This window comes from Bison bison, unplaced genomic scaffold (assembly GCF_000754665.1).
Source record: "Bison bison bison isolate TAMUID 2011002044 unplaced genomic scaffold, Bison_UMD1.0 scf7180017862979, whole genome shotgun sequence".
In the NCBI taxonomy this organism is placed as follows: Eukaryota; Metazoa; Chordata; class Mammalia; order Artiodactyla; family Bovidae; genus Bison; species Bison bison.
In genome coordinates this window covers 1,500,803-1,523,814 of record NW_011493551.1, presented here as the reverse complement: position 1 = coordinate 1,523,814, position 23,012 = coordinate 1,500,803, and the positions used below count along the sequence as shown (strand labels likewise).

General features: G+C 42.9%; 1 protein-coding gene across 1 annotated transcript in view; it reads left to right on the top strand.

The window, feature by feature from the left end:
• PIK3AP1 (phosphoinositide-3-kinase adaptor protein 1) overlaps nucleotides 1–23,012 on the top strand; it is a 121,044-nt gene that overhangs the window by 6,759 nt on the left and 91,273 nt on the right. The window contains exon 2 of the mRNA XM_010833037.1: nucleotides 3,526–3,942. Coding sequence (XP_010831339.1) covers nucleotides 3,526–3,942 — 417 coding nt within the window. The remainder of the gene's footprint in view (nucleotides 1–3,525; nucleotides 3,943–23,012) is intronic.

The following is a 23,012-nucleotide window of genomic DNA, read 5'->3' as shown; positions in this document are numbered from 1 at the left end:
TGTTGGAGAAGACTCTTGAGAGTCCCTTGGACTACAAGGAGATCCAACCAGTCCATGCTAAAGGAGATCAGTCCTGGGTGTTCTTTGGAAGGACTGATGCTAAAGCTGAAACTCCAATACTTTGGCCACCTCATGCAAAGAGTTGACTCATTGCAAAAGACTCTGATGCTGGGAGGGATTGGGGGCAGGAGGAGAAGGGGACGACGGAGGATGAGATGGCTGAATGGCATCACTGACTCAATGGACATGAGTTTGAGCAAGCTCCAGGAGATAGTGAAGGCAGGGAAGCCTGGCAATCTGTTATCCACGGCGTCACAAAGAGTCAGACATGACTTAGCAACTGAACAGACTCCTTAGAAAAGTGGTATAAATCACTCATATCTACATAGTCAGGCAATGTACTGTTGCTGCTTTCCTGCTAAGACAATCAGTGCTCTGAGACCCAAGTTTCCTTCTTAAGGGTATTTCTTAAGTACCTTTTAAGGGTGCTCTCAGAAATCACTTTCTTCCTTCTTCCTCACTCTTTAGCCATCACTTGTCAACCCTGTTGAAAACATTACCCCTTGTTTCTCCATCACTAATGTATGGGACCACAGCCAGCCTCTTCTGAGACCTTACTCTCCTTCTAGTTCTTTTGCACAAACTATTGACATGATATTTGCTAATATCTTTGTCTCTGTGTGTATGTGGAGGGAGGGTATGTGACTACAGCTTCTTACTTTTATACTTTTAAGTAAACCCTGAGCACAGCATCACTAACTTTGCATCCTTAATACTGTAATGAAATGTAGTCTTGCACACTGCCTACCTGATGGGCCATATTCATGCCCATTCATATACAATTACCCTTTACATTTAGAAGAACATTTGCTTCTTAGTATAAAACAGCCACGTAGGGAGGAGGAGCATAAAGAAGACAGATATATTTGGATGTTAATTCTGCTTGTTCTCAGTATGAGCTCCATAGTTATGTAGATTTGCCAATTTTATTCCTTTTGTAGTTCAGAAATTATTTTTCCATCGAGGTTCAAAGAAATATTCTACACAGAAGAAAAAAGATTCAATTGGCAAAGATTTCATTTTATGGAAGGCTGCACCACTGATACGTTTAAATTTTGTCCTTGATCTACTTAACTCTGGAACCAGAGTAAGCATTCCTAAAAGGGACTGTTTTATTCCAAACTGAGGAAACAGACCATGTTCAGAATTGAGTTTGCTACAGAGCTACAGACGTCCATGGTGTCTTCAGAATTGCTGACTTTTATTCCAGTCTCAAATTGCCTTCTTTTAAAATTTGCGCACCTTCCCTTCAAAAGGACTCACAGGCTGATGCTCTTGTTCCTACTGGAAACCTATTGGGTTTTATATTAGTACTGAATGAGGGGCTCCGAAAAGAAACAGCACATTTTTGTTTTATTTACTGTTTTAAAAGATTTGGTACTGTCATCCTGGGGGGATATCAGAACTGTGTTGGGTTTACATTTTATATGTCATTATTTTTATTTTGAATATGGAGATGGATGGGGCCAGGAACGGGACTTCCTTCCATGATGTTTTCAGAGCTGAGAAGCTCAGGTCTTGCCCCAGTCCTGCCTCTGACATTGAGATAAATGTGGCCCAAGGATGGCATTTAATTGTGCTAATCCACAACTTAGATGAATCCCATTTCACAAAATTCCCTGCTTCCATCTCTGAGTGGGAGGAGGGCTCCCTATTGCCTTGTAGATTCGTAGGTGCTTCTCTGTGCTCACCCCTTCCAAATCCCTTAGAATAGTTCATTGAATTAATGGGAGATGAGGACTCACAAGTGTTACGTTAAGAGCCAAGCTTCTTTGAACTTCCATAATGGAAAACAAGAGTTATTGCTCATAAGATTCTTGACAGAATTCCTGATGGGAGGTAGCAGGTAAAGTCGGCAAGAGGATGGGATAGGAAACCAGGGGGCAACCTGAGTTTCAGTCCAGACTCTGAACTAATTTGCTGAATGTAAATTTAAATAAATTCCTTTATCTTCTCAGATGAAGTATATCTTTTATCTGTAAATGAGGAGTTTGGGATCACTTTGTGATCCCCCAAAGATTCAGCACATCTCTGAGGCTTTGGACTCCGTTTCTGGCATTTGTGCTTTATTACAGGAAGAATAAAGCCTGTGTGACAGACCATGTGGTGAGGGGCACCTTATAAAAGACACTGTATAGGTCAATGTGTTAGTTCAACCATGGTTACCTTTACGTTAATGCACTGTTTATATAACTGGAAGGATAATGACACCGGCTGCCAATCACTTGGTATTAGGAGAAGGCGATGGCACCCCACTCCAGTACTCTTGCCTGGCAAATCCCATGGACAGAGGAGCTTGGTGGGCTGCAGTCCATGGGGTCGCTAGGAGTCAGACACGACTGAGCGACTTCACTTTCACTTTTAACTTTCATGCATTGGAGAAGGAAATGGCAACCCACTCCAGTGTTCTTGCCTGGAGAATCTCAGGGACAGGGGAGCCTGGTAGGCTGCAGTCTATGGGGTCGCACAGAGTCGGACACGACTGAAGCGACTTAGCAGCAGCAGCAGCAACCAATCACTGAGGGTTTACTACATGCCAACCACTATGCTCAGCAATTTACATAACATATTTAATTCTCACAAAACACTGATAAATATTGCCTTTATATTGCCATTTACAGATAAGTACATGAGGTTTAAAAAATGTAAGCAACTTGCCCAGGGTTTCATGGCTACTACTTCAGAAAGCCAAGATGCTAAGTCTGGCTGCCTGATTCCAGATCTGTGCTTGTAACCACTGTGTTTGGGAAAGCTAGGTTCTGGGATCAAACTGAAAGTGTTAGGCGCTCTGTCATGTCTGACTCTTTGTGACCCCATGGACTGTAGCCCACCAGGCTCCTCTGTCCATGGGATTCTCCAGGCAAGAATACTGGAGTGGATAACCGTTCCTTTCTCCAGGGTATCTTCCCAACCCAGGAATCAAACCTGGGTCTCCTGCACTACAGGCAGATTCTTTACCATCTGAGCCACCAGGGATCAAACTGCCTCGGTTCAAATTCTAACTCTGCCACTGGGGCTCTTGGGTAAATAACTTATTCTGCCATACCTCAATTTTCTCATCTTTAGAATCTGGCTAGTAGTGGTACCTTGGAAGGTTGCTGTGATGATCTAATGAATTTTCTAGGCAATAAGCTGGAATGTAGTAAGCTCTAAGTAAGTGCTTGCAGTTTCTTTCATCATTGTCATCCTATACTACATCAGCCATTTGCAGGAGAGGATACCAGCAGAAGCAACAGCGTATGCAAAGATCTAAAACAGCATGGGGTGTTTGGACAATGGCAGGGAGTCTGGAATGGTAGGAACACAGGCTGTAAGTGGGAAAGAAGTTGGGCAGATATGCTGGGGGTGGAGCATGAGAGATTGTGGGTTCCAGGCCCCTCGTCTGGATGGTGACTCTTGCAGGTCATGGGAAGCCCTAGTGGGAGCAGGCATGTTAACATGCTTCCATGTCTCCTTCTTGCTCAGGGATGCCGGAAGGATGCGACATCCTCATCGTTTATAGCCGAGATGCTGAGGAGTGGTGCCAGTACCTCCAGGACCTTTTCCTTTCCAGTCGGCAGGTCCGCAGCCAGAAGACGCTGACTTACAGGCTGAGCCCCAAGACGTCCTTCTCCGCCGAGGACCTGAGCTTCTTTCTCCGTGTGCGCTGCGTTATGGTGCTGCTCTCTGCAGAGCTGGTGCAGTGCTTCTGCCAGCCAAGCTTGCTGCCCCTGCTGCAGAGAGCCTTTTACCCTCCACGCCGCGTGGTGCGGCTGCTCTGTGGGGTACAGGATAGCGAGGAGTTCCTGGACTTCTTTCCAGACTGGGCACACTGGCAGGAGCTCACCTGTGACGATGAGCCTGAGACTTACGTAGCAGCTGTGAAGAAGGCCATTTCTGAAGGTAAGTGTCTCTTCTGGAGTACAGATATGCAAGCCCTGGAAAAAACGACCCATCCAGGCCTCAGGCATTTCAGGCGAGACGTTGTGGTGTTAATGGTCATCATTCCTATTACAGACTGAATCTAGACCTCACTATGCTAAGAGCCCCAGTCGTATTTACTGGTTTAGAGCAGCCTATTTCTGGGATGGGATTGTCCCATCCCAGAATAGGGTAGGTTAGGTCTCCTGGATAGGGTAGAATAGGGTGGGTCTCCTGGACCACAGGAAAGAAAGATGACACTTTTCCTTGGGTTCTGTGCTAGGATAAGCCCTCTTTTTAGAATTGTCTACACCTCAGAAGACATTGGACAGAGACTCCAGCCTAGACGGCAGTGGGGGTGGGAGTCTGAGACTTAGTTTGGTGGGGATGTGAGGACTATGACTTCCAACCTTCCTGTTGCAAGCCACTTCCATTTTTTATCATCAGGTGACCTTAAGATTTTGGTTGAAAAGGTGTCACTTTTGGGTAACATGGTTATAGAGAAACACATGCCTTCTCTATTTTCCACCAGCCTAGTTTCTATCCTTTGCCTTGTTTCTCCTTTTCAAATGGGAGAATTCCGAGTCTCTCTGCCAGGACTAATGACTTCAGTGGCCCCAGGAAGTATGACAAATGCTCCGATTAGCAGTACCGGAAGATGTGCTCTGGGATGGATGTGTGTCACAGCTTTTCTTCCTCTTTTTGATTTCTATTTTTTGCTTCACTGTGAGCTATGAGCAAGCTATGTGTTTATCTTCTATTCTCTTGCCATTTGAGCTCTGATACACCTGATGCCAGCAAAGAAACCTGGAAAATAATGGAGCAATGTAACTATGCTCAGTTATCCCTGGTGTGCCTTGGGCATTAAAATTTGACTCATCCACCCCATGTCGTTTGATTTGTGAATCAAGAATTCACAAATTCTTAGTGACCTTAAAAAGCTAGTAGAGTTCCTAGATATTTTTATCCCAGGAATGGCCTGCTCCAAACCAATAAGTATGACCAGGTGACCTAACACAGTAGGATCCCAGGCCATTCTGTAATATAAATGACAAGTGTGAGTGTAGAAGATGTCTCACTTGAAACTCCCGGGACCTGGATTTTTCCAGAGTTTACTTATCTTTACTTCAGAAGGACACAAGGATAGAAAAAAATGCATAATTCATACTTGCACGATTGTACTTCATTGGTTTGAGGGGTCTGCTGAAACTTACAGAGAAGTCAGGTACAACTGGTTGTTGCAGTGGACGAGCTTCTGTCACTGCTTAGCATGAGCTTATGATCTGGTGGACAGGCTGCTGTGACCCACCTGTCCATCATCCCACACACCATGGCTGTGTTGTTACTGTACTGGCCTCATGGCGTGTGTGCTAACAGACTGGTCTTTCAAATACTACAGTGGTATTGTTTTTAAAAATAGATGCTAAAAGGGATTCTCTGACTATTGTTTGGCAGTGTCTGATGTTCAGATGCCTAGATAAATTGATCGCTTATAATATTATACTTTTCACTAATGACTCTGGCTCAGTGTGCTGTGAGCCCTTAGCTTCAAGTGTTTCAGAAGGAATGACATGTTTCACAGTGGTATTTCTGTTCTGAAAGCAAATAACCTCTCATCAGAAAGAGATATTTTAAATGGGAGATTAAAACCAACTGCTTAGTGGAAAATCTGGGTGGTTCAGAATCAATGGAAATGTAGGGACAAATGGAATCATAGAAAACTGTATGAGGCAGGATGGCTTGTGCCTCCAATGTCATTTACTTATCTGATATTAGATTTGTGAATTTGGAGATTAGAGGTCTCTGTGTGGGGAGGCTAGAATGGCTTAGGTTTGCTTTGGGAATGTCCATGGCCATCACCCTCAGTTGGCCCAGAAATGGGGGGCTGTATCTCTGATTTTTGTGCTGAACAAGCTTTCTTAACAAACGGAAGACTTAAAGTCTAATGTTGTAGCAAAAATGAGTGACGACACTCTATTGCCTGGCTCCAATGCTAACTGGATGCCCAATATTGGGCAATCTATGTAGCCTCTTTGGGTTTCAGTTTCCTTTTTTATGGGACTTCCCCAGTGGCTGAGCCCGTAAAGAATCTATCTGCAATGCAGGAGACCTGAGTTTGATCCCTGGGTTAGGAACATCCCCTGGAGAAGGGAATTAGCTACCCACTCCAGTATTCTTGCTTGGAGAATTTCATGGACAGAGGAGCCTGGCAGGCTACAGTCCATGGGGTCACAAAGAGTCGGACACGACTGAGCATCTAACACTAACACTTCCTTCTCTTTAAGAGGCGGGCTTACACTTGTTCTAAGACACTTTCCAGGGCTGAAACCTATGAGTCCCTTAGGCCAGAGAGTCTCAAATACTTTTGAAGCACCACCATCTTGTCCTATTTCATACCTGCTTTGACTCCCCAGAAGCTTAGAGCTAAAACAGTGTTTAAGGATCAAATTATCCCTATGCTATGTTTCTGGTATGAGTATGTCCTTAGTTATAGTCTGTATAACTTGTGATAATTTATTTTAATATCCCTGTTGTACACATGAGGTTTTCCTAAGGTAGTTCAAAATAAAAGTCAAAAATAAAATTTTCATACACCCCACTAGTACAAGCTGGCCCAGTCCTATGAGAAATAAATACATGAAACTTATTTCTTTGACTTCCTCTGTTAAAACAATTCCAGTGGGAGACATAATGGAAAATTGATAATGGGGATGCACTAATGGTAGAAACAATAATTGTGGGGTTACTGATTGTACAGCTATTAAAAGCTACAGGGAGACACATTTCAGGCATCTTTCTAATAACTGAAGTGTGCAAAGATGGGATGGGTGGCCCTTGGAGGTGGTAAGTTCCACATCACCAGGAGTGTGCAAGCAGAGACTGCCTGTATGGTGTAAAAGGAATTCATCTTTGGAACCATGGTTATACCATGTGACCTTCACAATCTTTGATCATAAAATTCTCTTACCTTAAGTTTCTGGGGTTTTTTTGCTAGGGAAACATGTCTATACTGAATCCAGTCTTCCTCCTTCACCAGATTTTCCTGGGGTTTCTAATTCCCAACTGAAGAAATATTGGTCATATTCCTACTGTAACCCCAACAGAAAATAGCAGGGAAAAAGATTTCAGTTCATAATCTATGTAACCCTTGAAAACAGTAAAACTCCAAGAATATTTATATACATATATATTTTTTAAATTTTAAGGTCTTTTCTGAGAAAACGTGATGAAATGAAATTTTTATTTTAAGGCAGGGCAAGAAAAAATTAAACATCAAACTCTCTCTGTATTTGGATCTCTCCTCCCCTCCCACGTGTACAGTGGGCATCCGCATTGTGCATTGACCCACGTTAGCCTGAGTTTCTCAGGAATGGGAGTGCCTTCTCGACCATAAAGATCAATTTTTTCTTTCTTCTGACACTAACAATGTAACTTAAAATAATAGTGTTCTTTCCCAGCTTTGTACAGGGTGTTGATGACTTGTTGCTTGCTTTGTCTGTGCCTACCTGGACCATGTATCCTTGATGAACTTTATGTAAAACATCAGCATGTCATTTTGATGCACAGTCCTTTGTCTCAAAAATGTTTGTGACTGTGCCTTTGACTTCTAGCAGGTAGGAGAGTTCTTAGAGCTTTCTGAGAATCTACTTGCTAGGTTATAATCCTCCGTATGGCTCAAATAAAATTCTTTTTGTCTTCTTAACTTGATAATTAGTTGAATTTTTGTCAACAAATATTACTACTTAGTAAGATATTCATTGAGACCATTTAAAATTTAGGCTAAATTTTAGACCACTTAAAATTTAAAATAAGGCTTAAAGATTAAAAGCTTTAGAGAATAGAACTGGTAATAGAAGTAATAATTCCAGAAACTGGGATCGATTGTGGTGGTTGTTGTTCGTGTCTAACTCTTTTGCCACCCCATTTACTGTAACCCACTAGGTTCTTCTGTCCATGGGATTTCCCAGGCAAGAATACTGGAATGGGTTTCCATGCCTGCCTCCAGGGGATCTTCCCAACCCAAGGATTGAACCCACATCTTCTGCATTAACAGGCAGGTTCTTTACCACTGAGCCACCAGGGAAGCCCTGAATGAGGTTACAAGTAGTTAATTATACTTTCTCTTGCTGCTGTGTTATCTAAATAAGTACTTCTCAAACTTTAATGAGGGTGGGAAGACCTGGGATTCTTGTCAATATACAGATTCTTACTCTATGAGTCTGGATGGGACCCAAGATTCTGCATTTCTAACAAGCAACCAGGTGATGCTGATGCTGCTGGTTAGGGGTCTGCTGAAAACTGAGCTAAGGTCTAAGTCACCCTTCCTTTGTCAAGTCAGTTGTCTTGTACTTCTGTTATGCCTGGATCATTTTCTCAGATATCTACTTTTCTGGAAATGAAGGCACTATCTCATAAGGTTGACTCCTGGACCAGTGTTTACGTATAAAATAAGACCAGTGTTTGGTGCTTAGGCCAGTAGACTTCAGGATAGGGCTCTGGAGTTCTCTTCCTGGTCCTTGACTCACAGATTCAATATGTTAGCTCTGACAGCTTTCAGCCTCTCCGTTTTCCAGATGTAAATGGTCCTGACATCGGAATGGGGGTATACTTCCATCACAGTCCTTACTGCTTCTTCATTTAACAGGCGTGTTGATCATAATTACTATGCCACTAAAAATGTTTGGGAGGTTTTATTTCCTACCCCCTCTCTCCAAATTTGTCAGTCACCTTAAAACTGAGCAGATGTTTTAATTATAGAGGCTTCAGTGTGTTGTAACAGCCAGTTTATTTCCCAAGGCCTTCATCTGTAAAATGATGGGGTTGGACCAGGTGATTGGAAGGTTTCTTCCAGTACCCCAGCACTGTAAGATATCATTGTGAGTTTTCTGGGCAAATTACCCAGAACCTTTTAACCTGTTCAGTTTAGTTCCAAAATGTTTGCAGGGTTATATACCCAGGGCATAGAAGACTGTACTATTGTTCTGAATTGTTTGGATTTGTTAGGTGATTATTTTAAAATAAGGAAGTGAGAAAAACCAAGGTACAGCACTGAAATTATTTCCTCTTTTTATAGGCGCTCTATTTTTTTTTTTTTTTCAGGCGCTCTATTCTTTACTGCAAATCTCATTGGAATGTAAAAATAGATTCTGTTAGTCTGTGTGGGAGAGGTCTTGATGGGTAACACTGAGTTTTATTTCAAAAGTTCTCATAATTTAGTGTGTCCATATTTGTGTGTGTATGTGTTGAGGGGGAAGGGAAGCGCTGAACCAGTTCTTCCAGTATTATTCAGTATTACGTTGGAGATCTTGTCTGCTTTCTTATATGTATTTTCTTTTTACCTCCACTATCTTTTCTCATGCCCTTTGTGCTTCTCATGCCCAGAATCATCATGAATTTTGCCTTTTTCACATGGGGAAAATTTAGAGGGATTTGTCCACATCTGGCCTTCCTTTGTTGATATTAGTATTCTAATCTGATTGTTAAACTGGAGTTTAAAAGGAAAACAATTGAGATACAAATACTTTTAGCTAATCAGATGGATTCCAAAGTCTTCTCCCAGATTTAAAAAGGAACATTTTCTTTTCTGAAATAAAATACAATTGACCCTGGAACAACATGTGGGTTAGGGGTACTGACTCCCCTGCCCCCACCCATGTAGGCAAAAATCTTTGTATCATCCTTTAGTATTGGTGGGGGATTGTTGCCAGGACCCATGTAGGACGCCAAAATCCATGGATGGTCAAGTCCCACACAGGCCCTTGGTATCTGTGGTTCTGCATTTATGGATTGAACCAACAGGGGATCATGTAGTTGATCATTTTTATTGAAAATAAAATCTGCGTATAACTTGTCAGTGCAGTTAAACCCATGTTGTTCAGAGGTCAACTGTAATGTATGTTTATCATAATGTTTAAAAAAAGAAAATGAAAAATACACCTGTAGGCTATTTCCAATTTAAAAAATAATAATGTTGCAATAAATCTCCACACAGCTTTATGCCTAAATCTTTGTCAATCTCTGTGGATTTCCTCTTAGCCAGTCTCCGTAGAGCTCCTAGAGATGGTGCTCACCTGCTCTGTGCATCTCCCCACTCTCCCCATGTGACCTGAATTCATGGCCCCTTACTTGGTTTTTTGTTGTTGCAATTTATCTACTTATTTTTCTTTCCCTTTATGCCTAAGTCAGTGATTTACGTTTGCAGTTTCTCTTGCAAAGATACTCATATGGAGAACTGCCCTGAACCACTCCTTCTCCTCATGGAAAGAGCTAACACTAAGGTGACGCTGTGTCATTTGCTGTGTGTAATACACTGGTCACTTCATGGGTATTTATCCCCCACCACAACCCTGAGTGGGTAGATGGTTTTACCACCAGTTCACAGGTGAGAAAACTGAGGTTCAGCAAGGTTCAATAACTTGCATGATGACTGGGAGCAGCTCACATGGAAACATAGGGCCTTCAGACTCATGCTCTGCTTTGTCTTGCTTCCTTCTAAGCCTCTCCCCCCTCATCCTCCTCTTCCTCATGGAGACAAGAAGCAGGAAGAAAGCCTGGGAAACAGAAAGGATTAAGGACAATGAGGCTTTCCTGAGTTCTCTAGACCACAGGATCCCAAGTCAGACTGGATATTGGCATTGCCCCCCTACTTTGTTTAACATGCTGGTGTCCCCGCCTTACCCTAGGCTGACTGAACAAGAATCTCAGAGATTGGTTCAGACAAAATGAATTTCAAAAAGACTCCGCAGCGGATTATGCTCTGCAGCCATGCTCTGGAGACTCTGTTCCATGCCTGCAGCCCTGTCCATTGGTTTTCTGGTTGGAGGAGCTGGCAACAACTCAGGCCTTGTGGGCTGTCACAGGGCAGGTCACGGGGCAGTGTTCCCAGGGGCTTAGAGCCTGGCCAGGTCACAGCTCACTTCCACGTCACAGGCGGCAGCTTTTAGACAGGGGAAGAGAGACAGACCCTCCCAGCAAAGGGGAAGTGACTGCACCCTCCTTGCTCTCCTTGCTGTGGCAGCCTCGCTGATGGTAAGTCCGTGATGGCTTCTGGGGCTTCTGTGCTGCCTTGCAGAGACTGAGGGGAGAATCTGATCTGGGGCCTCTTGAAATAGTCAATTTTTGTTCTGCTGTCCTCCTGCCTTGTGGCCTTGGGTTGTTGGTTCTGCTCTCTCTCTGCTGTGGTTTAATTCGCACTTAAGGTTCCCCCTTAAATGACCCTTGCAGAAATATGTTTCCTTCACACAGTCTTCCCTTTTGAAATAATCTTTGATTTGGAGAGACGATGCCCAGCTGGGATGGTAAAATCTGTCCCAGTGTCACTAAAAAGCTGCAACATGTCCAAAGGTCGTTTGGATTTCCCTTGCCAGGTATCTTGACCACCTCACAGAACGAGATGCTTCCTCCTAGCTACACCTAAAAACAATCAACGAGGACTAATGTGCAAGATAGATTTTTGTACCCATGGATCTGTATGAATTTCCCACAGAGCTGTGGGCCCAGGTGGTGTTGTGGAATTGGCCACCCTACTGCTTCAAAAGCCACCCAGAGACAGCCTTCTGCTCCCAGCTAGACTTTCTGTGGTCCCTCAAGGAAAATATCTGCAAGTCACTTTGTCAACTGTGGTTGCTGAGGTGCAATGAAAAGGGAGTGATGAATGCTGAAGTTTCCACTAGTGTGAGAATCTTAAGTTTGCACCTGTTTTTGTATGAATTGTCTAAATGCAGGCCAGGATGGAAATATCAGATGTAGGGATTTTTTCGGTTGGTTTCTTACCCTGTAGTTTCTGTAGTTTTTGCAACTCACTTCTCCTGCGATTATTGCTAGAGGAGAATACTAGAATGGAGGAGCGATCTGACATCTGTTTTACCCCTTCAAAGCCCTTTTGTAAACATTATCTCATTTGGTCAGTGCTATTTTCTTGTAGTGTTAGTAGCTCAGTCGTGTCCAACTCTTTTCGACCGCATGGACTGTAGCCTGCCAGGCTCCTCTGTCTATGGGATTCTCCAGGCAAGAATACTGGAGGGGGTTGTCATTTCCTTCTCCATTCCCAACCCAGGGATCGAACATGGCTCTTCTGCATTGCATTTTCTTATAAGGCACACAGTATTATCATCACCACTTTACAGATGAGGAAAACAAGGCCTGGCAGGTTCACACAGCTGTTGTTCCATTAGAGCAGGATCAGGTCAAGCCCTCCTGCCTTGTAGTCCCAGGCCTAACTCTTTTCTTATCCAGATGTTGCAGTGAGCCTTCCATTCTCAAGACCCTGTGCTAGGTGCTGAAACAGAGCAGGGAAGCCAGATATAGTCATTGCTTTAATAGTCCCTGCGTTCTAGACCAGCACTATTCAAAAAACGTATAACACAAGCTACATGTGAAATTTCAAGCTTTCTAGTAGCCATAGTAAAAAAAAAATTAAATACTAAAATAAAAAGAAACAAGTGAGTAAATTTCAATAATGTGGTTTACTTAGCCCAATATATCTAAAATTTCAACCTATAACCAATGTAAAATTATTAATGAAATGTTTTCTATCCTTTTCCTCATACTAAATCTTTGAAATCTGGTGTGTGTTTTACACATAGAGCACACGTTTTAACTGTTCAATAGCCACATGTGGCTAGGCGCTATCATATTGGACAGTATAGATCAAGAATGATGCTTCTTAGAGAACTGGGGGCCATATCTGTTACTATTTTAATACATGAAATGTCGTATATGTTTTTAGAAATGACTGTCCTGGTTTTTTTATTAATTTATTCAATCAGTCATTCAGCAAGTATTGAATGAGCATCTGTCATGTGCTAGTCTGTAAGGAATATCTGTTCATTGTTTTCTTTCCTCTCTCATCTCCTCTTTCTGGCTTTTCTTCCGCATTCCTCCCCTTTCTTTGTCTCTTTCTATATTTTGTCAGCTATTTGGCTATGTTCCCAGGCTCTGCAAGTATACATTGGGTAAGACAAAATTAACTTTGATTAACAACGGTGTTTCTGTCCTTGGAATGACCAGTTTATCATATGTACTGGTGAGACTGGACTCCTGGCAACCTATCACATCTGAAGGCAGAAACTAACCAGGGTGCTTCTGTCTATCTGTTTACCTGCCTGTCTACCTACTCATCTATCTAAAATTTTGCAAGTATGTATACAGCAGCATTTATATGTATTTATGCCAGTGTATATGTATCTGTGTATTTTATACTGGTTTATGAACTTTTTCACTGCAAGGATACACAAGGAATTGTTAATAGTGGTTGCCTTTTGGTGGATGGAGGACATTTTGAACTTTTTATTTTAGACATTTCTCCAGTGTTTAAATTTTTCTGTGATGCTAATTTTTACTCTTTGAGATTTTAAAAGAGAAAACTGATGGGTCATGGGGATTTTATGAATCTAGAGGAAGGAGTTGGACTAATACCCAACTACTCCAAGTAGGTTGAGTTTCAGGTTAAATTCCTTTCTGCAAACTCCTTGGCCTTTTTTTCAGCTTCGTTAGATTGATCTTCTGGGTAAGGGGAAGTGACACTGGTTTGTTTATTGCTGTAATGACTGTCCCATCAGTCACTCCATGTGGGCTCTGCTTGAAAAGAGGGAACAGCCACTTATCACTGAGTCATAGTTTTACTCTTCTCAAATGGAATTTGACTCTTGTGGAATTTAGATTGATGTCTCCTTAGGTTACTTCAGTCTTTGTGACAAAAAGTAAGAGAATGTGGGTGTATATTTCACAGACTTTGACACCAACTGGCTGTGCCACTGTGGTCAAGTCACCTGGCCACCCTGGACCTGTTCTTGTCCTTGTTAAAATGCCGGGAGGTGCTCAGATCGACATCTCAGACCTTTAAAGTCATGAAATTCCATGGTTACAACCACATGTAATTTAAATGTCTTACATTTCATTGTTCTCAATCTAATATTTTTCAAAATCCCATCAAGGTATTGTATATTATTTCAGCTAATAAGTTATTCTTTCCAACAGAATTTAAATAGAATTTTAAATGACATAAAAGTAGCTTGCTGTTTATGGACATTAGCCTAAATTCAGCCTTAGAAGAACATAGCAGTATGCCATTATCTGTGTGGGAATGAAAGAATGCACGTATTTCCCACTTTGTATATATTGTTTACTGTGGGTGTGTAGATACACGGTTGTGGCTCACAGGAAGATAATGGGGGCAAGGGAAACGGGGGCAAATGTGCATGACAGAATGGCTCTGTTAACTTCCCTATTTTTGCAGGATGTTTTCACAGTTTTTCAATTTAGTTTCCATTGCCATTCACATGACTGAGAGTGTGTCTGAGATGGCTGAGGAAATAGGATGATTCATGCTGTAAATGATTTTTTACCATTGGAGAAATTATTGAAGCCATGGCAGCCTTGTCATATAGACTTCTGGGCAGAAAACTTGCTAATGTAGCCAGTTTGGTAAAATTTAGATGTGAACAGTGGTCAGCTGATTTTCTAAGATACAGAAAAATGAACAAAATTAATAATCGATAAAGTTGCCTTTTCTCTAGGGGAAAAAGCCATTTGGAGACTGTTTTACTTTCACTGTATTTATGTTTTTAAAGAAAATACTTGTCTCCACTGACAGATGTTGTGTGCTCAGTAAATGGTAGTGGATGGATGAGTGGCTCGGTGGGTGCGTCCATGGATTGTTGCCATTTTCCTTATTCTTGAGCCCATTTTGAAGGTCCTAGTTGGAGAAAAAGATATCCTTCCCGTGAGCATCCTTCTTAAGGAGCCTGTGCTGCTGGTGCTGTGTGGATCATCAGTTGTTTGCATGAAGCAGATTTGTCTGTGGTCACATAGTTAGTATGTGTCTGAACAGAAACTTGTCAAACTGATTCAGAGCAAGACAGCATCTACTGAGTGCATCTTTTTTTGCTGTGCCATACAACCTAGACAGCGTATTCAAAAGCAGAGACATTACTTTACCAGCAAAGGTTCGTCTAGTCAAGGCTATGGTTTTTCCAGTGGTTGTGTATGGATGTGAGAGTTGGACTGTGAAGAAGGCTGAGCGCCGAAGAATTGATGCTTTTGAACTGTGGTGTTGGAGAAGACTCTTGAGAGTCCCTTGGGCTGCAAGGAGGTCCAACCAGTCCATTCTAAAGGAGATCAGCCCTGGGATTTCTTTGGAAGGAATGATGCTAAAGCTTAGTACTGGATGCTAAACTAAGCTCCAGTACTTTGGCCACCTCATGCAAAGAGTTGACTCATTGGAAAAGACTCTGATGCTGGGAGGGACTGGGGGCAGGAGGAGAAGGGGACGACAGAGGATGAGATGGCTGGATGGCATCACTGACTCGATGGACGTGAGTCTGGGTGAACTCCGGGAGTTGGTGATGGACAGGGAGGCCTGGCATGCTGCGATTCATGGGGTCGCAAAGAGTTGGACACGACTGAGCGACTGAACTGAACTGAACTGAATACTTAAACGTATACCAGATATGACAGCCTATCCCAGAAAAGAACCAGGTATGCTATTATAGAGGCCAGCTAGTAACTTGAATTGTTAACTCCATGGGGGTGTGCATGGATCATTAGTAGCAGAAATTGAGTGCATCCTTTTGAAGGAGAGCATTGAAGTGAAAAAATCTGAAGTGTTCAGAAGAAACCTCTAGAACTGGCTTAGTGGTTTTGGGAATTCCTTGATTTCCCGCTCCCCCCCCCCGCCCCACCGGGTTTGTACCTTCTGCATTTGTGTATCTTCCTTATCACTCTTTCAAGATTAGACCCATACTAGCCTTTCATTTAAAACAATGCTGGTTGAACGTGCGTATTTTGTCTGCCAAGTTGCCAGTTTCATTAACAGATTGCTGGCTTGCTCTCTAACATCTGATAACACAGGAAATAGAGGGGAAGCTGATGATGAAATAAAAATGCTCTACTTTTAAACTGGACTAAAACAAGTTTCCTTTTATATATATCGGCTAATGTTTGAAGCTGTAACTAAAGTTAAAGCATGCAGTGGAATTGACATTCATCAAGACTAGCAGATAGAATATCAGTGTTAGCTGTTGACTTTTTTTTTTTTTTGAGTGTGTGAAATGTGGGGAAACATTTTTTGTTGCAGGATATGGTATTTAGCATCACAAGTGGAGTTGTAACCTGAAAAGAAAACTGAATTCTTGGTTGGTGTTGAACCAAAAGACACAACCTAGGCAATGGCAACCCACTCCAGTACTCTTGCCTGGAAAATCCATGGATGGAGGAGCCTGGCAGGATACAGTTCATGGGGTCGCTACGAGTTGGACACCACTGAGCGACTTCACTTTCACTTTTCACTTTCATACATTGGAGAAAGAAATGGCAACCCACTCCAGGGTTCTTGCCTGGAGAATCCCAGGGACAGGGGAGCATGGTAGGCTGCCGTCTATGGGGTCACACAGAGTCGGACACAACTGAAGCGATTTAGCAGCAGCAGTAGCCAAAGATCAAGAGAACAATTTATTATTGCTTGTAGCAAGTAAGGAGAACTCTGGGGATCTTTCCGGAAGCAGTGTCTCCCTGAACAGCAAAACTGGGGAAGCTTAGAATACATGCATATTCATGAAAGGGCTGGAGCAGAGGCGAATTCAGCGTGGAACTGGGGCAAATGTGGACAGAGTCCAAGCTTTAGTTGATTGAATTCAGGAGGGTCAGCTTCATCACTCCATCCTCCACCTGGGTTGGCGCCTTAGTTCCTGTAGAACTCAAAGATATGTTATTATGTATAGCCCTTGAGGAGGAACTAGGACTCTGCTTTATCACTGCACTATTGTTTGACTGCCTTCTCTTTGTTTCCTTAAGATCATAGTTTACTGGAAATTACCTGGCAGTCCAGTGGTCCTGCTTTCATTGCTGGGACCTGGAGTTCAATCTCCGGTTGGGAAACTAAGATCCCATAAGCCACATGGCACAGCCTAAAAAGAAAAAGGAAAACAAAAAGATCATAGATTACTGTTCAAGGGCAAGCATTGCGGCCAGGCTGAGATCACAAAATGACTTAGGCCAAAAGGGCTTCTCTAAAGTCAAGAAAGTCATTCCTGGTTTTCTTTCCAGGGACCCTCTGACCCATTTGCTTACAGAGACAGCCTGTTACTTTTTCTAAAACAGAGCCCCCCTTTTCATTTTCTAAAACTGTCTGAATATCATCTCTTAAAGCCTCGGTTTGTTGCTAGAGAAGGTCTCCAGCTCTGATTATAAAGCATTTTTATAGGAGAAGTTTTTGGGCAAAATGTAATGTTGAAATAATCGTACAGTAGTTGGGCAGCCTAAATGTTTATTTTCATTTTGAAATCAGAGTCCTGTAGATTATAGAAATCCTTTGACATTGTTTCACTCCAATCTCTTCCATGGTACAGGGTGTTCATTTGATTAAAACTTGCCCATGCTCTGGAAACAGTCTAGCTTTAGAGTCTCTAATGGCAAAAGAGGGACAGGGAGCCGTGCAGACAACAAGATGGAAATATAGAATATTAACATGAGAAAAGGCAACTGTGGGATCCTCTGGCTCAGTCTCTCTAGTTTGAAAGGAACAAAGTAGGACTCAGAGAGGTAGAAGAACTGCCCAGTGTTACACAGTTAATGGCAGAGATGAGCATGTTAATTTATGTTTCTAGTCAGCAAATATTTATTGAGCTAATGGAGTGCCTGCCATGGCGGTGGCACTCTGCAAGGTACTGGGAAGACCTGATGGAATAGTCATACTCAAGTCCTGCTCTTTAAGAGTTTATGTGTCCTGGAGGTAGAGGACGGCTAAACAGCCAGTTGTTCTTTTAATTACTTAATGCCAAGAGGGTACAGCATTATGAAGCAGAAGGCAGGGAGCTCCCTATGAATAATAAAGGGGATCTGTGGTTTTCTAAGGGCCCTTTCGATAGTTCCTTACTCTCATCCATTAAGGAAAGAATGAGTTTCCTGAGCATCCATCTTGGAAAAAAGAAGAAAGGCATGGCTGTAGATATGGCAGATATTATACACCTGCTTATCTAATGGTAATGTATTGCCGAAATTAACCATGGCTCTCAGGCAGGGCTTTCATGTTCTCCAAGTAGTGATTAGGACTGTCTAAAATTTTACATAGTTTTACTTAATTTTAAAATGAGCATTTTGATCATTTCTTTAAGTTTATAGACAGCAGTGACGTTGAGAGGTATTTATTACTACGTTCCCACAATTTGGAACTTTTACATTCTTGTTTACCTAAATGTGAGTTGGTTGGAAGGACAGGCTAAAGATAAGTTGAAAATGAATAAGAATCAATATAAAATCCTATTCAGCATTCAAGAAAATAATTAAGCAGTCGTACAAGAGCAGGATGAAGGAATATATATGTAAGAGTTGTGCATGTGAGGTCTGGTGGTTTTAGCTGAAGGCAAGCTAAGCAAGGTCAACAGAGCTTGATCATGGTCAACATGTTGCCTCCAACTGGGAGTGACCATTTGGGAAGCTTTGCCACTGATGATGGAACCTTAAGTCAAAACAATCTTGACAGGCAGGAACCTGGCTCCAATCCAACATACAACATTTTACAAGGCTAGGTGTTTATTTGCAATTAGGTCTCAAACCTCGTCTCCCACCCCCAAACAAAACTGAACTATAGAATTAAAGCATGGTGGAGGAAAAATCCTGGCTTCCATGGTTTACCTGAAGAAGAGGTGGGGATTTGAGGTAACCACATGCTCAGTATGAATCAGCAAGGTGGCACACCTGCTCTAAGATGCAGTCTTGAGCTTCCCTTCTGAACAACAGCCAGGCTGGAAGAAATGACGGCCCTTCTTGTATTACACCCAGACTGTAGCTACCCATCTGGAGTAGCTGTTGGCAGAAGGTGAGGGAGGGGAAAGTTAGGTTAGGGGGATGAGGAGACCTATAAGCCAAAGCTGTCTCTTTTGGGGGCCTACTTAGAAAGCTGAGTGTATTACTCTGGACTTTTTTTGCTTGTAAGAAGAGAGCCCTGCCCTGGGCCCAAGAGGAATTAATTAAGCTATGGGAAGGGTAGGAGTGTTAGTCCTCGGAGATAATGTGGAACTAAAGATTTGAACTCCAGAATTACCTCTCCACCTCTCCCTCTCTGTGTCTCTCTGCAAACTAGAATCATTCTCTGATGAGGCATCTCCAAGAAGGGTAATTAAAGCTCCTAGGAACGGCCACTCCTCAGTCCTCCCAGTTCCAGCTCCAGAGAGGAATTGACACTTATTCTCTCAGGTCCACGATTTAAACATCCCGGGTAGGATCTAACTAGTTGAACTTGGGTCAGGTGCCTAACTCTAGGCCAAGGACTATGAATGGCCCATTATGAATGGCCCATTTGATAGCCCCGGGAGTGGGATTTCTAAAAAACTTGACAGCTTCCACTCAAACCACTGGTGACAGTGGAGGGATAGGGAATTTTCCCGAAGAGGATCTGATATTCTGTCCTTATCAATCGATGCAAAAGACAGTTGCCACGTAGCCTGGATGGAAGTGGAGTTTGGGGGAGAATGATATATGTATGGCTGTCTTTTTGCTGTCCGCCTGACCATCACAACATTGTTAATTGGCTATTGTTGTTTAGTTGCTAAGTTGTGTCTGACTCTTTGTGACCCCATGGACTGAAACCCTCCAGGCTTCTCTGTCTATGGGATTTCCCAGGCAAAATACTGGAGTGGGTTGCTATGCCCTTCTCCTGGGCTTCTTCCCAACCCTGGGATCGAACCTGCATCTTCCGCATTGGCAGACAGATTCTGTACCACTGAGCTACCAGGGAAGCCACTAATTGGCTATACTCCAATACAAAATGAAAAGTTTGTTTTTTGTTTTTTATTTAAAGACAGTTGTCTCAATGAGGGATCTGGAAACATGCCTGTGCCTAAGGAAACAGAGGAACTAACTGAGGGTATTATAGAATTATAGAATTTGGGGCTAGAGTAAAAGGGAGGCTCACTTTTGTCAAAGGACTTGCCCAAGGATGCTCAGCTGGGTGGAGACAAAAGCCCAGGCCTCTAACTCTGAACTTGGGGTTTCATCCAGTATACTTGATTGTCTTCCTAAGAAGAAAACATCAAGGGAAGACAAGAAAATTACCTTCAAACATTTGAAGGATTGGTGTGTGGAAATAAGAATGGTGTTGTTTGATGATGCTTCAAAGGTTAGGTGAGAATTCACGGGCAGTGGTAACCGAAAAGCAGAATTCTACTAGATTTAAGGAAGAATGTCAACACCTGAAGTGGCTAAGCAATGGAGCCCGCTTCCTCAGAAGGTGGTGGCCAGAAGTCCTGTTGTCAGAAGCCTTCGGGCTAAAGACTAAATCTTAGAGCAGTCATGCTACTGTGCTAATCCATACTGAGCATGTGGTCACCTCAAAACCCCAGATAAAGATGTTTATCCAAACGTCTGCCAGTGGTGCTAAAGAAGGAGTCCCTCAAATCCCTCCCAACCCAGAGACACTGTCAATTAAAAACCTGGGCGGTGGTGTTTTTTACTTTTTTCCTACAGCTTCCTCCAGTTGTATCATGTTTACGGTGTGAGATGCTGTGCTGATCGTTTATAACGATTATCTCACTGAATCTTCACCTATCATGTAGACACTCTTATCATCTCCATTATCACATCTGAGGCACAGAAACATAAAGTTACTTTCCCAATGGCACGTGAAAACTTTGTTTTTGCTCCAACGCCCCTAGACTTAACCGCTACATTCAATGACGTCTCAAAAACTACTTGTTTCTAGTTCCATTTTTACAGTGTCTCTATCAGGTGTCCTCAAAGTGTGATCCTGAAAATATCCGTGTGAGAACCGTATATTTTGGGGTTTGTTGGAGAGCCAAATATTTTTGAAACTCATATTTTGTAAATATTGACATTCCCCATGTATTTGAACCCTACATTTTTGGTAAATGTTTATGTTCCTGAGCCCTACCTGGTACCCAAGGAACCAGAATGTTTGTGTGGAATGTATTGGAAATATGTATTTCGATTTGGAAATACATATGTATTTCCAATACATCCAAGTACTCAGTATGATTCCGATGGACAGTAAAGTTTGAGAACCACTGGTCTAGATCTTTCTAGGGAAAGCTGGAGGGTAGACCAGATCCTGAAAAGCCCCATAATTCTCTAAACAGCTTAGACTATCTTCTGAAGGCCATGGGGAGACGTTGAAGAGCTAAAAGTTGAATTTGACGTGATCTGGATTGATTTTCAGTAAGTTCAGTCTGGAGGCTGTGTGGGGATGGCTGGAGGCCAGAGAGCGAGCAGAAGTGTCTTGTATCCTTCACGGGAGAGGGTGGGTGTAGGGCTAAATGTAAATAGGTACTACTGAAATGAGAAATGGAACCCAGGTTACGTGCAGATTTTCTGATGAGATATTACAGTCAATTTCCAAAGGCTCGTGTGAGCATTTTCTTGAGATAGCATCAAATGCTAAGTTCCTCTGACATCTTATTCTTGACCTTTGATTCTTATCACCAGCCCCCCTTTACTATCAGTGGTACATACCCTAGAGAGCTCAGGCGGTGTGTTTGTGCAAGGCCTCATCTCCGGTGGGTGGGGAGTGATGGTTGGCTTGAAGGAGCAGAGACCTAGTATAGCCTATTGAATAAACAAGGGAAACACCATGGTGTGTTGGGGTGGGATGGGGTTGTTTGTCCCTAAATCTGTACATAACCAAGGGTTAGTTGTGTTAGTCACTCAATCGTGTCCAACTCTTTGCAACCTGATAGACAGTACCCCGCCAGACTCTTCTGTCCATGGAATTCTCCAGGCAAGAATACTGGATTGGATTGCCATTCTCTTCTCCAGGGATCTTCCCGATCCAGGGATTGAACCCAGGTCTCCCACATTGCAGGCAGATTCTTTACCATCTGAGTTATCAGGGAAACCAAGGGTGGTGAGAGCATTAAATAGTTGTGACCAAGCAGCCATACCATACAGAGGGTGAATTACCTGAGAGCTGTGGGTGTTTTAATGGATACTGTGAAATGCCATTATGCTTCTAAGAGGCTAAGGAAAGCCCTGGTTTTTCTCTCTATCCTGTACTCCACTGGCTTCCCTGAAAAGAATCCACCTGCAATGCAGGAGACCGGGTTCTATCCCTGAGTCGGGCAGATCCCCTGGAGGAGAGCATGGCAACCCACTCCAGTATTCTTGCCTGGAAAGTCTCATGGATAGAGGAGCCTGGTGGGCTACAGTCCATGGGATCATAGAGTCAGACACGACTGAGCAACTGAGCACCCATGTCCATCTCCTTTAGACTCTGATATCCACGGTTTTTCCTCTCTCTGGACTTTAGGACTCGTTTGCAGGACATCCACAGGTAACACTCATTTATCTAGTCATTTCCTGAATTTCGAATGGGTTCCCCAGGTAAGAGTTTAAATTCTGTAGGAGTGGGGCCTGTGTATTATTCCATGGGATTCTCCACTGTGCCTAGCACAGTGTGGGAACACAGAGATCTTAGTAAATGCTACTGAGTTGGTTGGCTGCTTGGTTGAAGTCTTGGAGGACAGATATTATAGCTACTTTGCAACTGAAGCCGCTTTGACAGAGTGATTAAATTACTCTCTCAGTAGGGTCACAGTCATTATCCATCACAAATGTGCATTGACTGCCTACATCTTGAATTGTTCAGAAAAAAAAATGCTTTCAGAACACTCATGCTCTAAATAAGGAATCAAATGCAGTTTCATATTTGCTTCAGGTGATCTTGCTGCCCTTCCATTAATATGTATTTATTAAACACCCACTCAGTGAATGCAGTGAGGACTTGGCGCTCTATTAGATGCTCTGGAGGCATTACAGATTCTGTAGGAAACACAGGCTGTGCTCTCAAGAATCCTCGTGAACGAAGCTGGTATGTGGGCATTTCTCTGTCAAAGAACAGTTTCAGCGTCTAGGACTCGCTGCCTGCTGTGGGGGATGGGGACAGGTTCTGGCCTTGCCGTTCTCCGCTTGTCCCACCTGTGTTGTCAGAACTAGCTCCCTGTTTCCTTCTGCTGCCTGGGATCAGGACTTGAGCACAGAAGAGGGCCCTGGAGAGGAAGAAACCAGTTGACCAAGGCAGTTAAGTCCAAGGCCTGGAGGCAGGA